Source organism: Bubalus kerabau, chromosome 5 (assembly GCF_029407905.1).
Source record: "Bubalus kerabau isolate K-KA32 ecotype Philippines breed swamp buffalo chromosome 5, PCC_UOA_SB_1v2, whole genome shotgun sequence".
Taxonomy (NCBI): domain Eukaryota; kingdom Metazoa; phylum Chordata; class Mammalia; order Artiodactyla; family Bovidae; genus Bubalus; species Bubalus kerabau.
Window position 1 is genome coordinate 111,490,680 of NC_073628.1, and position 18,151 is coordinate 111,508,830.

An 18,151-nucleotide genomic window follows, 5' to 3' on the forward strand; every position below is an offset into this window, starting at 1 on the left:
TAACTAACCTCATTTGGCAAGGCGGTCTGGGATTTCAGTTCAGGAGGAAAACAGCTTTGATTATCCTGCCCTTGTTTACTCTACGCACTCTTTGCTGTGGATCCCTGGTCTACTGAGATGACAAATGCTTTTGCGAGAAGCCAAGACACAGGATAAACAAAGTCTCTGTCAGCACACCACCAGCCTCTGGTCCATGGCTGTTTTGCACAGTCTCCATCTAAAAACTGTACCCCCATTTCCAGCCATCTACCTTTCAGCAAAGCCTAGCAGGTAGGTTTTCCTGGATGGATGTGTCTAAGGCCCAGGAAGAGCGCTAGTTGGGCTCCACATCCACATGGGGACATGGAATGCTCCCCAGCCAAGCATCGCAGTGACCTGGGGCATCGTGTTAGTTCACTCCACCATTATCTCTCCCTCTGACTCCAAACAGCCTCCTGACCACTGTCTGCCTCTGACCTTGCCCGCCTCCTGTCTGATCTCCACTGTAGCTGTACAGATCTGCATTGCATCACCCATTTAAGACCTTTCAACAACTCCTCACTCACACTCTTTACAGGGTGCAGAAGGCATGACCAGGCTCTTAATTTATCAGCTTATCACTGGCTTCTTGTAGCCTGTGTGCAGTTGCTCTCATTCATTCATGCATGCATTTATCCATTCATTCACCACTTATCCAGGACCTAGGAAGTGCTAGATGTTATGCTACATGCTGGGGAATCATGGTGATCACAACCAGACATGAGCCCCCTTCCACAGAGCTGCAGTCTAAGCTGGAGATTAACAACCCGATAATCATACCCACAAGCACACAAGGATAACTTGAGAAGTGCTGTGAGGTGAGGGGTCATCAGCAAGATGACACTGCCAGGCAGGATGACCTGACCTCACCTGGGAACCAGCCAGGGTTCCAGAGAAGTGGCAGGTGAACTGAGAACTGGAAGGGAAGCTGCCATCATGAGGTGAAGCGAGTTGTGCGGGGAGAGAGCCTGATAAGCAGAGGGAATGGCATGTGCCAAGCCCTGGGGCAGGAGGGTGTTTGAGGAACTAAAAAAGTAGGCCTGTGGGCCTGGAACACTGGGAGCACCAGGAGATATGGGAGATGGAGGAGACTGGAGAAGATGGTAGGGAAACCAAGGCCATGGGAGGGTTTGGAGTTTATCACAAAAGCAATGGAGTCCTTGAAATGGATGCACATTAGGATGGCATAGTTAGAAATGTACTTTGAAAAGATCACCGATGGAGTGAAGAGGACAGTGGAGGGGCCAGGAGAGAATGGGGGGTTATTGCAGTGGTGGAGACAAGAAGTGATAGTAGCTTAGACCAGGGGATGGCAGTGTGATGGAGAACAGTAGATACATGCCATAGGTACTTGGTGGATTATATCAGAGGGATTTGGCAATGGTTGGATGTGGGCTTGCAGGGCTGGGGAGAGGGCTGGGAGGAGCTCAGGAACTGCTGTGCCCCCAGGAGCCAAGGCTTACTCACCGGTGAGTGTGGCTCTGCTGGTTGGTCCGATGCTTTTGGGGACCAGCAGCTCATGGTACTGCTCGCCCGCCAAGCTGCTGTACTCAACCTTGTACTCCTGAACCTCTGCTTCGCTGTTGTCCCACTCAAGCTCAATGCTGGTTGCTGTGCGGGAACCAACCCGCAGGTTCTTGGGGGCATCAATCTCTTAAAAAAAAAGACATCACCACCATCACACAGGATAATGTGCACTTGCCATGCATCTTGAACTTGAATAGGCTCTGCAGTGAGAGCCCATATCTCACCCTCTGCCTTTTGTTTGAGTGAACCCCAGGGGTTGCCCCTTAGCTTTTGGTCTGCCAGGTTGGCCATGACAGATTCCATGGGCAGGCTGGAGAGTTTTATTTGGTAGTTAGACATCAAAACACTTTACACATTCCCCATTCCCATTCAGGAGTTCTAGTGGCGTTCTAGAAATTGAAAAATGAACTAGTTAGTATCTTAAGCCTAAGACTAAGGGAATTCCCGGAAGGAGGCAATCAGAGATGGCACTCAATTGAGATGAAAGAGTGTAATTTCAAATTTGATCACCAAGCAGCAAAACAGAGGATTGGTTGCAAGATTTTGAAGTATAAGATGTCTTCCCTTGGATTTACTTGCATAGACATGCTGAAAGGTTTGTACAGAGAGAGGGGATGTGATATAGTAGAATTCAGTCAGCTCTGGAGTCAGGTCTCAGTTTGATCCCCACTTCTAATTCTAAATGTAATGGGACCATAGGCAAGTCTTCATCTGGCTGGGCCTTGATGGTCACATCTGTAAGATGGGCTAACAATACTGCTTTTCTAGTTGTAAAGATGAGACAATGCATGTGGAAGTATACAGTTTGGGGACTGGTACAAAATTAGGTGTCTAAACCCTGGGTTGACTTACTGGTGTTTCCACAATTCTCCCTGAGTTCTAACAACCTGGCACCCCCATGCCTGCTCCCTGGAGTCCCAAGAACTCCACAGTAATGAAAAGACCTCTGGCACTGGGGTCTCTCCCTCAACTGTGGGGGGCTGGTTCTCTCTCCCAGGACTGGTCATTCTGGCAGGCTTATTTGGGCAGAAACAACATAAAACAACTTACAGGGTAAAAAGGTGCTGTCTTGACAAACTGCCACTTAAAAAGTTCTAAATAGGTCTTGACTTTGAGACTTGAATTTAACTTTGGAGTGGACCAGCCATTTGTTCTGGGAAAACCTCAAGTGGACTGTTTTACTTTGTAAATGCCAGGCAAGTCTCCACCGATTGTTCTTTCGGAAGATGGGATGTTGTGAATCAGTCTGAGCGCAGCTGCTGCAGAGTGAGAAGTGTTCTGTTTAGGGATGTAAATTGGGTGAATCTCTTAGCAGATTTATGCCTCTGCAGCTTATTTTTCTGAGAAATGTTTCCTTACTCAGTGTGGGTTTAGCATGCGGGAAACCGTGCATTCTGCACGAGCTGTGTGTGTAATTTCTCCAGCAATTGTATGGTGAGAGAAGCTTGAGTAGAGGGGCATGTGGGAGGAATGCTCTGGACTGCAGGTCCCTAAATCTCACATCCCTCAATCTTTCTGGCAATGGGAAGGGGTGTGGGGGAAGAGAGGCTGGCAAACAACTGGGTGGGGCTTGGGGGTGTGTTCTGAATAGAACTGGAGCAAAAAAAAAAAATCACTTAGGGTCCAGGTTGAGTCTCCTATTTACCTACTGCTCTTCACAACTAAAGACCTTGGAAATAGTAGACTGTAGTTTTTTTGGAAATGGTAAACTATGGTTTTCTTTTCTGCATTTTGGGGCTTTAGGGTCTATGCCCTGTGGACAGGCAGCAGTGTTTCTTCTGAAGGGACTGGACATTTCCAATGTCAGTGATCCCCAAAGAGATCAATCCTGGGAATGAGAACTGGATAAGGTGGGTGTCTTAGGACCAGGCTGGAGTGAAATGATTTGCTCCCCCTAGGTCTTGGAGTCTGACCTCCAGGAGGGCCAGCTGAAGGGCCCCCTGGCAAGTGGGAGCTGGGCTGGTCTCTGCAACACACCAGCAAGCCAGGGGCAAGGCAAAATCAGATGCCCAATGGAGGCCCTGGGGAGGGGCTGGGACTGTGGACTCTCAACTTGAAACATAAATTAGATCAAGCACTTTGCCTGAAAATTTTCCATTGCTTCCTATTACAAGCTCCTAATGGTAGCCCATCATTAGCTGGTGATGGACAGGGAAGCCTGGCATGCTGCAGTCCACGGGGTTGCAAAAAGCTGGACACGACTGAGTGACTGAACTGAACTTCAAGGTGGCCCACAGGGCTCGGCATGGTCTGGCCCTGCCTGCTTCTCAGGTGGCACCTGGGAGCATTCTTCCCTTATTCATTGTGCTCCAGCTGCACTGCCTTTTTCCTACTCCTGACTCATTCAAGCTTATTCTCACTTCTGGGCTCTGCACTGACTGCTTCTTTTGCCGAGAATGCTCTTCCCAGACCCTCACATGGCTGAGGTCACTTTGCTGTTGGTGTTTAGTCACTAAGTCGTGTCTGACTCTTTGGCAACCCCATGGACTGTAACCCACCAGACTCCTCTGTCTATGGGATTTCCCAGGCAAGAATACCGGAGTGGGTTGCCATTTCTTCCTCCAGGGGATTGAAGCCGAGTCTGTCAGGCAGATTCTTTACCACCGAGCCACCTGGGAAGCCCCCATGAGGTCACTTAGGTCTTGATTCAAACCTCAGCCCCTCAGAGAGACCTTTCTGACTACTCCCTCTGTATCATTAATTTCATTTTTTAGCATGGTCCTCGTAATTGAGACGGTCCCATATAGTCATATGTTCCTTTCTTTTTTCCTTGTCCAGTTCCCCTCACTGGAATACAACTCACATGAACTGGGATCTTGTCTATCTTGTTTAATCTGCAGCCTTACTGCCTAGGACAGTGCTTGGCATCTCTAGGTGTTCTTTAAACACAGGTGAAACAAATACTGTCCATTCTCTGTCTTGTCTGCTCCTTCAAAACCATCGAGAAAGTCTTGTTAGATATTCTGGCTGGGGACTGTGAGGATGCTCAGGGCGAGGGGGTGCAGGAAGAACAACAGCTTTGACTGAGGGCAGCTGGTCCTGGCTGACTGACAAGCACCATCAGGGTTGAACTTGCGGAGGCATTTCCTGGGGAATCCCAGAGCATACTCCCTGCCCAGCAGGTGGGAGCTCCAACTGTTGTGGGGCCTTTGAATGAGTTTCCAGGACTGCTGCAGCCAAGGGCCACAGACTGGTTGGGCTTACACAACAGAAACATATTGTCTCACAAACTGGAAGTCTGAGATCAAGGTGTTGGCTCCCTTCTGAGGGCTGTGAGGGAGAATCCGCCAGAAGAGGAGCTTCCCTGGTGGTCCAGGGGTTAAGACTTCCCCTTCCAATACAGGGTTCAATCCCTGATCTGGAAGCTAAGTACATGTCTTGTGGCCAAAACACCAAAACATAAAACAGAAGCAATATTGTAATGCGCCTTCTCACTTAGTCATGTCTGACTCTTTGAGACCCTTTGGGCTGTAGCCTGCCAGCCTCCTCTGTCCACGGGGTTTCCCAGGCAAGAATACTGGAGTGGGTTGCTATTTCCTTCTCCAGAGGATCTTCCCGACCCAGGGATCAAATCTGTGTCTCTTGTGTTGCAGGCAGATCCTTTATCTGCTGAGCCATCTGGGAATTCAATAAAAATTTTAAAATGGTTCACATCAAAAAAAAAAAAATTCACCAGGAGAGTCCTAGGAATTCCCCTACAAGGGCAACTGCAACCAGAGTTACTACAGAGAGTGGGGAAGTTCATGAGACTGGCCTCTAGGTCTTCCTGGACCCTTTCTCTCTAACCACTGGCTTTGGTGGGCTTCCATCAATGCCCTCCTTTTTCCGAGCGGCAATAAGACCCAGGCAGATACCCTGCTCACCACTCGGGAAGCAAATCTCTGTTTTAATTGCCTGTGCAATTAGCGCGCTCCTAGTGTCGAAGCCATCACCTGGAAAAGCACTTTGGCTAATTTGAATTTAAGCGGAGTTCTAAAATGACTGAGGGCCCTGCTGTGAGGGTCCAGGCACCTTCTCATCATTCAGCACAGCACCTGTCAACTCCGGGCCTTGAGAGCTGGTGAGCAAGTCTGTCCACAGCTCCCCGCCCCCATGGCCCCCTCACCCCCCACCCCCTCGAGCAGAGCAGGGCAGGTTGCAGGTACAGGCTGCTGCTGCGTGCAGAAAGCAGGCCCCTAACAGCTGCCCATGCACCAAGCAACCAGAAACAGAGAATCACGCCAAGAACGGAAACTCATGGTGGGGAGTGGGGGCTTCTAGGAGGCAGAATGCAATTGTCTTGATTGAAATTTTCCTGGGCCACCAGCCAGTCCTGCTTCCATCTCGTCAACCTAAACATCAAGAATTCCCTTTTCGTGCTTCCGCCTGAAAGCTCTCGTCTCCTTTTCAGCCTCTTCAAACTGCTTATCTGAGCACAGCCACAAAGAAACCACTTTTCACACAAAACTATCTTGAAATTGAAAAAGAATGCAGGCCTTGTGGCTCTCAGGAGGTCCCACCACCTGAGCAGGCCTTGCTGTGGGTGCTAAGGTTGGGGGTGGGTAGGACTGACCTTGAATTCACCAGGAAGGGACCTTGTGTGAGACTCCTGGCAGCTTTGACTGAGTGAGGAAAAAGAAGGCAAGAGAAATGGGCAGAATGTAGTTCCTTTGTTCTAAAGATACACAGTCACCGGGGAACCCAACATGTGTTCAGTAGAAAATCAGACCAGGGACCCCTGGCTGGGGTGGAGTCCAGCACAGGGGCAGGAGAGAAAGCCTGAGAGGGTCTCTTTCAGAATCAACTGTCTTCTCCGTTTCCTCAGCGTTCACACTTGGTCTCTTCAATAGGGAAATCTTCTCCCTAACCCAATGTTTCCTTTGGGGTGGAGGGAAAGCTGTTACAAGATTCTCAGCCTTTTTCTTCCATGGGGAAGGTGGACTCGCCTCAATGGTGAGTTTTGTAGTGAGACTGGGCACGACCGTTCTGGTTCCCATCTCAAGGGAGCCCTCTGCCCATGGGGATCAGCCTCTGCTTGTTCCTCTGTGCTATAAGCCCTAACCTCAGTAGCCCCCAACTTCTACGACATGGGGGTCTTGCCCAGACTCACAGGGGCCATCAGTTGGCAAGCCCATTCGACTCTAACACTAAACTACTTGTTCTAATCTAGGGGATATTTTGGCCTCCATCTGTCTTACTCTTTGCTGTATTTATCAGCTGATTTTAAACACAAGCAGAGGGTCATGGAGCCTCCCTGAAGCCCCTTGGCTGACTTGCCCCATCCTGTAACAGGCTCGTAGGCCACCACTTAATGTGGGATGCTTTGATTAGTGATTCTCCTACTTCATTCTGATGGAAGATGCTGGTTCTTAGATCTTACAGATGCCTGCAGTTCCCTTTGATCTCTGTGCCACCTTGGGAGCTGGCAGAGACATTCCTTGACCTGTGACCTCCAGAGGGTAGATAGGCTGAGACACAGAGTCTGGATTAAATGGAGACTCACTCTTGGATCTCAGCCCCCGCTGACCCAGGAAGAGCACTGGCGAGCCTGCATCTGCTATGACTGACCTACTTGTCCACTAGTTGGCTGGCCGGATGGGCTCTAAGAGAGCCAGGGAGCAGGTCATGAGGTCTGGCTTTTCCCAAGGCTCTTTAAAAGTCCTGACAGCCTTGGGAAGCGGGTGGCCGGTCATCCCAGGTGGGGAGGAGGCATTGACATGGGCTTCATTCAGCCTGCCCTCTGTGGGAGCCAGGTCTATGTTTGCCTTCTTGCAAGTGCTCACAAGAATGAGCAGAACATTCTCAGGCAGAAGGCCTGCTTCGACACGGATGGGCTTTGCCCAACTCCAAGGTGCGCCATGGCGCTGGTGTGGTCACTGTGGCTCTATGGAATCGTTACCACTGTTTCCAGCAAATAGCAATCAAGTGTCGCCAGGAAGGGTCACTGAACTCTCACAAAATTGCCCTTTGGGTTAGCAATGGGGATGTGTCAGTGACTTCAGGACAAACGTTTCATTTTATAAAGGAGAGATGTGAGACCCGAGGGGAAGAGTTGTGTCAGGTCACAGACCTGGCTGGCAGCAGAAGCAAGATAGGAACCCAGCTCTCCCCTCCACAGGTGGCCGGCGCTCCTCCATCCTGTGATGCAACCTCACCGGGTCCCCCGGAAACCTTTTGCTTCCCTCTGGCATTGCATGTGATATTTGTGGATGCAGGCGCACACACCATCTCTCGCCCTGGATGGCCCCTGCCCCGACGATACCCGCTGGCGCCGCGACCTCTCCCCTCCCCAGGCCTGCCCCCCGCTCGCAGCCTCACCTGTTGTGAACTGGGTGGCAGTGGCCTCGCTCTCGTTGGTTCCGCGGACCGCGCTGACCCACACCTCGTACAGGGAGCCTGGCCGCAGGGCCTGTACCGAGTACTGGCTCAGGGGAGGCTGCAGCCGGAAGGTGGTCTTCCCACCTTCCCCACCCACCAGGCCGTACTTCAAGAGAATGAAATCGACTTTGGCTCGAGGTGGGGTCCACTCCACGAAGGCCACGGTGTCGGAGACATCTCGAACTAGGATATGCGTGGGCCCATCAATGACTAAATGAAGAAGAGCCGATAGAAAAATAAAGTTTGAGAAGTGAGCCTTGGACTTTAGTAAGCACTTTCCTTTCCTTTCCTCCTTACATTAGCCTGGTCTGTTAGAGGATGGGTATTGTTATCCCATTTTACAGATGGGGATAATGAGACAGTGAGATGGACTCTCTTTCCTGAGGACACATGGTTTGGCAATGGGTGAATGGACACTGGATCTCAGGTCCCCCGAGGCTGTGATTTTTTTCAGGGCTGGCACTTCCCAGTTTGGGTGGAGAACGGGCAGTTAATGGCTTGAGAGGGCCAGCCCTGCTCTGTCAGGAGCTTATGAGACAAAGGACAGAGAACCGTGCTTCTTGTGTGTGCCCAGCTGTCCAGCCTTCACCTTCTCTGAGCCCCAAGGAAAGATCTATGAATTAGCATCCTGTCTAAACATCTGAGACTTCCAACTTGGTTGCCAGTGAGGGCATCATGAATATCCAAAAGATGTCCCTGCTCAGCCATACCAACAGCTCAGTCAACCAGTTGCTAAGATGCTCAAAAACCCAACAGACATTTGTATATGTGTACATGAAATATGCCTTCTGGGGAAACTTGCTGTTCTGTTGAAAAAAAAAAAAACAACAAAAAAGATATCAATCTTGGAACAGCCTCTTGTGGGCTATTTTTTCCCCACTGATTCTTGCATATTCCTGAGCCAGAGGGCATTGCATCACACCCAGTCCTTCCGGGCTTCCAGATATTCAGCACATGTCCCTCACGAGTCCTGGCCCCGGCACCGAGCAGCCACGAGCAGCCAGGGGAAACCACTGTGCGATGGCCTTATCTGGAAAAAACTGGTTGATTTCCTAGGGGGCCCACCATCCATGGTTCTGATAGCCACTTAGGGTCCTGATCATATTGAATTAAATGATGGTGGAGGTGGGGCAAGGTGAGAGAATGTAGAAGGGAACTAGAAAGGCCTTAGTGAGTAGAGTAGAAAATGATGTTCTCAATTCCTCATGGCATGTCTACATGGCTAACATGCCCTCTTTTAATTACTCATTATCTTCTAGAAAGAGCTGACTCGGCTTCCATGTTTTTATTTATTACGGATGACACCCTTCTAGCTGGGGCTGATTAATGTTAATATTAATGTTCTTCAAGGATTAGGAACTGGAACCACAGGCTCTGGCTCTCTGGTTAGTTGGTGAGCCAGGACTAGTGTGGGCATTCTCTACCATCCTCACACATAAATAGAAAACATCTGATCTGGATGGAGCAGAGAGGGAGAGAGAGGGAAAGAGAGAGAGAGATAAAGGGGAAAAGGAGGGAGGGAGAGACAGAGAGGAAGGGGGAGGGAAGAGGGCAAAGGGGAAAATGTGATTTATAGTAAATACCTATTTGGTCTTCCCTTCTTGGCACAGAGCTCCTAAAACTCTTGATATTTTCTAAGTGATCAAAGTGGTAAAGTTGTCTCTTGTTGAATGGACTTGTGGACAAAGTGGGGGATGAGAGGGTGGGACAAATTGAGAGGCTAGCATTGACATATATACACTACCATGTGTAAAACAGATAGCCACTGGGAAGCTGCTGTATCACACAGGGAGCCCAGGCTGGTGCTCTGTGATGACTTAGAGGAGCTAGGAGGGAAGTGCAAGAGGGATATATACATAGTTAGGACTGATTCCCATTTTTGTATGGCAGAAACCGGCACTACATTATAAAGCAATTATCCTCCAATTAAAAAAAAAAAAGAAAGAAACATGATCAAGCTTTCCCCATTTAAAAAAAAAAACAAAACACCGATTTGCTTTTCCTCTCTGTAAAAAAGTTGTCTGTCTCTTGTTATGTTAATGAATCGAGTTTGGAAGCCTGTTGTCAAGGGACCCAACTAGGTGATTAGAGGGTTCGAACTTTCAGTCTCACTCCTGACATCTGATCAGTCCATCTCTCGTGCTCAAGTAATGAAACTTCCATAAAACCCCAAAAGGATTGGGTTCGGAGAGTTCCCAGTTTAGGGAACCAGAATGCTTCCATGTGCCGCTATGACAGGACCCCAGTTCCATGGGGGCAGAGGCTCCTTTGTTCAGGACCTCTCCTGTGTATCTCTTCATATGGCTGTTGATTTGTGTCCTTAAATATCCTTTGTGATAAACCAGTAATTTGGTGAGAACATGGGTTTCCCGAGTTCAGTGAGCTGCTCTAGCAAATTGATGAAACCCAGAGAGGGAGTCGTAGAACCTGTAATCTGTAGCCGGTCAGTCAGAAGGACAGGTGACAACACCTGGGTTTGTTTTGGCCTCTGAAGTGGAGGATGGTCTTAAAGGAGCCTTCAACCTGTGGAGCCTGATGCTCTCAGATGGTAGATGGTGTCAGAACTGAGTTGAATGGTAGGATACGTAGCTGGGAAACAGAGAATTGCTTGGTGTGGGAGATCCCTCCCCCAAACACACACACACTAGAACTGGGTGCAGAATTTTAGGAGCAAATGAAGAGAGAGAAGCAGAAATGAGTGGCCGTGTGGCACTTCTAGAAAGATACAGAGAATAACTTGATTCTTGACCTTCCATTTCCTGGTTCAAGTCTTCTGTGAGACTCAGATGCATTTCAGGCCCTGGGGTTCCATGAGATACTCTGTGTCCTTCCAGTAAATTCTCTTTTTTTGCTTCAGCTACTTTATGACCATTTTTCTTCCTTATTACCAGAGTGTCTTGACTAAGATTGTGTTTTTTTTAAACAATCCGCACCGGATCACAGTCTCGATTGTCTCCAGGATGGTGTCCCCCTCAGGACTGTCTCAGCCTGACTTTGAGCCTCTCAGTCTTTCTGAGTTGGGCCTTTCCCTGGGTACCCCACCCTTTTTGTGAGTCTAGCCTAGTCCTGTTCTCTATTAAACAGCTTGGGATTTGGGGTCTGGCACCAGCCAAAATAAAAATCACCAGATCATTTGGTTTTGGTGCCACCTGGTTTGGAGTTAAAATGTTCTGGTTTTCATATTTGGAGTAATAATGAAATCTAACAGAATACATCCAGATGTTTTCTTTCTTTCATGCTGTATTTCATGGTTTTAGATAATTTGGGCTTTTTTATTTCATTTAATTTAATAATGAGATGGGGGAGATGTTCTCCGAGCAGCTGAATAAGCATAATACTTGAAACATAGTAGACACTCAGTACATGGGTGCTGAGTAAATGAAATAAAGAGATGATTCTCAACAGTCATAAGAAAGAAAAGGAAGCATTTCAATGAACTGGAGCTTCTTGGGAAAAAAAAAAATGTCACAAAAACTCTAATGACCACGTCAGGCTTTTTCCATCAGCTCTTTAAATCCCCCAATCCTAGTCATAATGCTTGCTCGTATTAGAGTGTCATTGTGAAGCGCCAAGGCCTCTGGCTGCAGGAGGTCTTGTAATTTGAATTCCCAAAATGGCCCAACTAGAAGAAGCCAGCTTGCGTGCCCGACAAGGACTCAGAGCTTTGCAGGAGAGGGTTGGTGTGGATCAGACCTTAGCAGAAGGAATTAATTAAACAATGGTTTCTTAAAAACAGCAGATGGGGCTGGGAGCCAATCATCTTTTCTGCAGCCACCCTTGGATTTGGCCCTTCAGTTGGCCACTGGGTAGCCGTGTCCGATTCCGGTCAAGGAGGTATCAGTTTGCTTTCAATTTAGGCCCTAATTTTTAAACAAACACACATCCTCCTCAAAAGGTAAACTGGAATAAATATTTTTCTTTCCATTTCTTTGTGATTCTGTACACAATCTCAAAATATGAACTAGGACATTTTTTTCCTAATTGAAAAAAAAAAAAATTGGCCTGGCTTTACCACAGATGACAAGATCAGGAGCTTTTCATTTTAATCTTAAGAAAATTCCAAATTAAAAAAAAAAGACTGCCAATTTTGTCAAAATGTGGTGTAAGTAGAAGCCTAAAGCAGAGTCTGTCTTTTCTAAGTGTGTCAGTGTTTTGGAAGAAAAGCATCCTACGTCTGTAATGTTCTTCTCTGCGCTCTTATGTACCATCTTCTTCTAGCTTTTTGTTTTCTGCTAATCCTTTCTTGGTATCAAATCTCAGAAATGATTTAGGGACCTGAAACATTCCAAATCAGAAGAGGAGAATGAATAATTACCTAACCAACTCTTCAGGGTCCAGCATAACCTTGTGAAGCAAAACTGGGGGAAAACTCTGGCCACTGGAAAGAGTCCTACAGAGCACGTTTAGTTTTATGGCTATAGTTTCTTCTAAAACATATTTGGATTAGTACAGTGGTTTTAAAGCCTTTTGGGGAGGAGGGGGGTCATGTTCTTTTTTTAAAAGAAGAAAATCTTAAATGATTGTACAAAATATAAAAGAGATGAAAGTGGAACTAACTGCCTTGGTGGGAAGGTGGGAGGGACATGGGAGTGGGAGTAATAAGGGGCTGGGATCTCCACTTCCTCCTTGCCTTGAGGAGCTGTCACGGAACCCTGGGGCTCTAATGAAGCATAATCTGGTGCCACAATAGTTTTAAACCAATGTTTTCTTGACTGAGCACAAACCTCAGCACCTGAGGCTGTTTAGTTTGGATCCAGTTAACAAAGTATGAATCACTAATCCATAAACATGGGCTCATTATATAGTGTTGTGGTTCCCTTTTCTGGCCAACCTGGCCTTCGCCCTGGACTCATGACTGGTTTTCTTAGGTGTCAGTTTCTGTTTATAAAAAAAATAAAGCTCTCCCAATATTCGCCTAACTCAGTCTCTGTTACAGGGAGTGTTGCTTAACCTTTGAGTCTCAGCTCCTCCATCAATAAAATGAGAACCAAAAGTGATACCAGAAGCTATTTATAACTTTTGAGAAATCCTTGGTTGAGGGTGCACACAAGCATTATATTTGTTAATTTACAGCTTTGAGGTTGAATATCCTTTTTTAGCTAAGGAAACAATAAAGCAAAATGTGATACAGTTAATGACTCAAACGTAGAAATATAATGATCTTGCATGAGAGGAACTGTGGAGATGAAATAATAATCTACTTAAGTTGTCACCTTGAACAGTGACCCAACCCACACTTACTGGTTTGGAATGATGTGTTTCCTCCTGCTCTGTCACTTCGAAAGGTGTTCTCTGAGTGTATGTATACACACTGTCATCAACTCAGTGCTAATCACTTTGTGTGCTTTATCTGATTTAATCCTCATGTCATTTCTTTGAAGAAGGTATTATCGTTCATCATTGTCAAATGGATCGAGGTTTGGGAAGCATCTTAGGACTTTCTGCATGCCTCACAATAAGCAAGAGTGTATTAGCTCTTGCTGGTTCCAAAGCTCAAGATATTAGGGGCTGACAAATGAAGTCTCTTAATGAGTAAGATCAGAATACAGACACACTGGAGATCTGAACAAAGAATTTCTCAGAATACTCTCCTGGGTTTCTGGGTTTGCAAGAATAAGGAAGATGTTCACCTAAGCATCTAATGGAGTAAGCTCCATCTCCAGGCACCAAAATTAATTTCAGCTGTGGGAGAAGTCCTAGCATCCCTTTGTCTCTCTTGATTGAGTCTGCAGTTCTTCCTGAGTGAACCTTGGGTTGTCAGAGGGAGAAAGGCTGGAGGCACTCACCAGTAGAGACGCTGGCCGAGGTAGGGGGGCTCCGGGCTTGCTCTTTCAAAGCCACCACATTGACAATGTATTCCTCCCCAGGCTTTAGTCCCGTCTGGTTGAAGGATGTGACGTCACTGGGGAGCTGGGCAATCACCCCTCCTTCATTGTTCTGGTGGGTGGAAGGAAGGGAGAAGTAGAGAAACCAGAAGAGGAAATCAATAGGAGGGGAAAGGATGGGACCCTGATTGTGAGTTAAAGATGAGAAATGCTTCTCTGCCCTCTAGGCTGACAGCTGAGTGTCTGGGGCCAGGAATGGCTCCCAGCAGGCTCAAGAAGAATGCCACCACTCTATGAGGATTTGGCAAAGGGAGAACCAATTTTCAAGAACATTTCTTTGGCTTCCCCTGCTTCTCCTGAGTTTGCCAATAAAAATTAGTCATGAGGTGATGTAGACATTTTTGCCAAAAATGAAATGTTTGATACTTACCACCTATCAGATTTTTTTTTTTTTTTTGGCATTTATCATGGTGAGCATGCCTTTGGCTATTTAGAAGAGTCTAGTTGTGTGTGTATGTGTGTAAACATCTTTATGTACATGACAACATATTTCAAACTGAGATGTTCTGAGTTTTTTAATGAGCTGGAGCTATTATTTTGCTGTGTCTGGAGTTTCTCATAGTGTTACACCAGCTGCACATCTGTCATTGTCTTGTTTCCCTTTTACCCAGATGAGTTAGGAACCAGTGACACAACCATGGAGTACAAAGAAGAGGAAAAGGGGAGAACAAAGAATAATACAAAGGAGAGAAGAAAGAGACACACTGGTGAAAGAGGAAGCGAAAAAGATCAACATGACGTTGAGTCCAGGGTTTAGCATCTCTCTGCCCACCTGTCTGTCTGTTGGCCTGTTCTTATACGTTTTCTCTTTGTGTCTCTGGAAGTGGAGGTGACAAGAGGGCTATTTTTTGTGGCACAGTCCTTTTCTTATAATCTTTGGTCTCTGTTCATGTCACCTGGAGTGCCCTATATGTATTTTATATCCATACTCTTATAAATCAATGTGACAAGTGCCTCCCACTAGCCTCAACCTACAGAGCATACAGTTATTGTATGTGGCTGTATATTTGACCTAGGTAAGCCCCGGCTAGCCCCACTCTCATTTGGAATTTACATATTGGATGTAAAACAGGCAATCCTGGCATTGTTTTGTCTTGCCTGAGCAGCAGAGCGGCATGATTCTCTCTGCTCTGTTATGAATCCAATCGCCCACCATACTTCTTTGACCATTTTAATGCAGATAAAACATATAAGAAACTACATATATAGAATATCTGCTTAAATGTAGTTAGCTTGGCATGTCATGACTATATCCCCACAAGAGAAGGAGGTATCCTGTCCAGTTCAGGGGACAGAGCCCTGGAATAAGAAGTAGAGATCAGGTTCTTGTTTTAAGCCTGCCACCAACCAGCTGTCTGATATCGTTTAAGTTCACTGAGTCTTATTCTCTATAAACTAAACAAACTAGATGTAAAATGAAGGGTCATTCTCTGTGAATCTGAAAGTCTTTTGTAGTTTCAACAATCCATGCCTCTAAGAATTTTGAAGTAAAAGGAATGGTAAAATCGTAGTCTTATTAGCCAAAAATGTGTCATCTGTCATTAAGTCTGATGAATGATTTGAAAAAATGCTCTTTAATATTGAAAGATGAAGACAAAGGAAAGGAATGTGATTAAACATTTTATGTATATGTATGTATATATATATATATATGCCCTCATGAGTGATATAGTTAGGGAAAACATCAGTCACATTAATAACTCCTAGAAAATTAGAACTAGTCAGGCACCTCTGGCAACTTAGAAAAGTTAATTTTCAGGTTAATAAAATAAAATACCACTTTGATGAATGGAAAGAAATCTTAAGACCCTTTTCAGCTCAAAATGTTTAAGGAACATTTTTCTCAATGCCTAGGTTATGCATGGTGTTTTTGTGTTACATCTCTGACTTTCAGAGCCTGAAACCATGTAGGCCGACTTCTGGGGCCTCTGCCTGCACAGAATGAAGTTGTGGGTTGACTATGAGACCGATTGGCTTTAGCTTTTCTTGTGTCCTAAAGAGAAGCCTCAACTTTGTGAAAATCTAGGTTTTCAGACTCACTGAAGTTGCAGCTTGCTAAAAACCTAAAGCTTTTTGAGCAGAGAGCTGGGCTGTGGCTGCTCCCTCATTCTCCTGTCATCCAAGGCCTGGGTACCAGGCTTGGGGCCATTCTTGTTAATCAGTCATTACCACGCCTTTGTGAAAGAAATGTTCTGTAGCCCGCCAAGTGCCCCTTTGTGTCCTTAATGGCATGGAGAGAGAGACAGAGATTGTGTGTGTGTGTAGGGGGTGGCTTTTTTGCTGCCCCAATCCTAAGTCGAGGGTGTGGGTATGCCACATCAGGCTGTTTGGCCATCTGACAGGTGGGGGTTACCTTTGGAATGAAGCTGATCTCCCACCCATCGAAGGAGAATGAGAAGGGCTCCCACTGCACCTCCACGGTGGTCTCTGTGATCGTCTTGAATCGGAGCCCTTGAGGCGTGGAGAGATCTGGAACACAGCAATGTGGGTGACGGTGTCATGGCTAGCCCTGGCAGGGGCAGAGAGCAGTACCTGGGCTCCCTCCATGCCATGGATGCCGTGGCATGTGATGGGCTATCCCAACCTCATTACAGACACGCTGGGTTCCAGGCAAGGGGTGGGCCCAGGCACTGTGGTGTCGGCGCTCAGTGTGAGCGAATAGAGGAGTAACCCTAACGAACACCTAATAAGTACTTTTTATGCTTTCTATTCCATAATAGGTTGATGTTAAAATCCAAAAGTCACACTTCCCTTTCCTTACTAAGGTGTTGAGTCTTGGCATTTAACATAATGCCTTTTTCAGAAAAACCAAACGCCGTCTTTGGAGGCTTTAAGGTTTTCTGAGAGGCGGTGTGAAGGTTAATGTCACTGTTCCTTCTCACACCTGGGAGAAGGGGGCACAGAGAGAATTAGTGAAAGGCGTGGAGCAAGCCAGCTTCAGAACAGAGACTGGAACGCTTTTCTCCATCACATGTTGTACACTAAGAATATCTTGTTTAGCTCAAATTGCCACCTCTAGGATGGCCTGAAATTTCCATTTTGTATAGCAAAATGTGCAGCCAAGCCAAGCAAGGGTGTAAATAAGGGACAGTAACAGATACTGGAGTTTCTGCTTTCGCTCCACGAGTTCATGCTTTTCTTTCTCCAGCTGTTGCTTGCTTCTCTCTTCCCCCTCTCCCTCACTCACCTTCACCTCAATCTTGTTTTTAGTTCCTCTCCTGATTCCCTGGCTTTCCACTCCTCACACCCTCCCACCCCTCCCACCCCCAAACACACACATGCGCACACAGGTGGAAGTAGACTGGTCCTAATGGAGTTCCAATTACCAGCCCTGAAATACGACGGCACGACTTTTCTCACTTCTCCAGGGAGCCTGATCCCATTTTTAGCTGCGCCTCTCCTGGGACCCTCCCATTGGAAGACGGACAGATTCTCCTCCTTCCTGTTTGGAAGCTTCCTCAGGCTTCTTGGTGAAAGGCAGGGCGGCTCCTGAACCCACTTGAAGGTGCGTCAGGTGAGTTTACATGATTCTGTCCTTGTCACCTGGGAGCTTGCCTGAGGGGATGCCCTGAATTGGCAGAATAAATGCCACGCGTGGTGCACGTGGATCAGAGCAGAGAGGCCTGGGAGTCGGGCCAGGCTCTCGCTGTGGTGACTCATCCCAGAGCAAGGTGGGGAAAGCAGCAGATGGTGACCTGCCTCTCTACGCGATCACTGCAGATATTTTAAACTGGTTCTCAGGCACCAGAGGAATTGAAGAAGAAGAAGAAGAAAAAAAAAAGGTCAGATATAAACAGAGATAATTATAGGCATATTAAAAAAAACTCAGCATTCAGAGGGGCGGAGTCCAATATTCCAACAGGATCTTTGTCACCTGAGAAGCAAGGGGACAAAATGACTTCTTAAATCCTTTCCCCTCTGCCTGCCCTATGCTTGCAGCACAACTCAAGACCCTGGCCTCCACGAAGCCTTCCAAGCCAACTCTTTCTCCTTGGTGCATGTGTGCTCAGTCGCTTCAGTCGTGTCTGACTCTTTTCGACCCTATGGACTGTAGCCCTCCAGGATTCTCCACTCATGGGGTTTCCCAGGCAAGAATACTGGAGTGGGTTGCCATGAGCTCCTCCAGGGGATCTTCCTGACCCAGGGACCCAGCCCGCATCTCTTATGTCTCCTGCATTGACAGGCAGGTTCTTAACCATCAGCTGCTGCTGCTGCTGCTAAGTCACGTCAGTTGTGTCCGACTCTGTGCGACCCCAGAGATGGCAGCCCACCAGGCTCCCCTATCCCTGGGATTCTCCAGGCAAGAACACTGGAGTGGGTTGCCATTTCCTTTTCCAACGCATGAAAGTGAAAAGTGAAAGTGA

At 47.0% G+C, this 18,151-nt stretch overlaps 1 protein-coding gene across 2 annotated transcripts in view; it reads right to left on the reverse strand.

Moving 5' to 3' along the window:
- The window catches only part of TNR (tenascin R), a 94,524-nt gene that overhangs the window by 64,428 nt on the left and 11,945 nt on the right, over window positions 1–18,151 (reverse strand). For both annotated transcript variants that reach the window (XM_055583648.1, XM_055583649.1), the window contains 4 exons: window positions 16,141–16,256; window positions 13,689–13,839; window positions 7,843–8,112; window positions 1,486–1,671 (listed from right to left, as the gene is read on the reverse strand). In XM_055583648.1, the coding sequence (XP_055439623.1) occupies window positions 1,486–1,671; window positions 7,843–8,112; window positions 13,689–13,839; window positions 16,141–16,256 (723 nt within the window). The remainder of the gene's footprint in view (window positions 1–1,485; window positions 1,672–7,842; window positions 8,113–13,688; window positions 13,840–16,140; window positions 16,257–18,151) is intronic.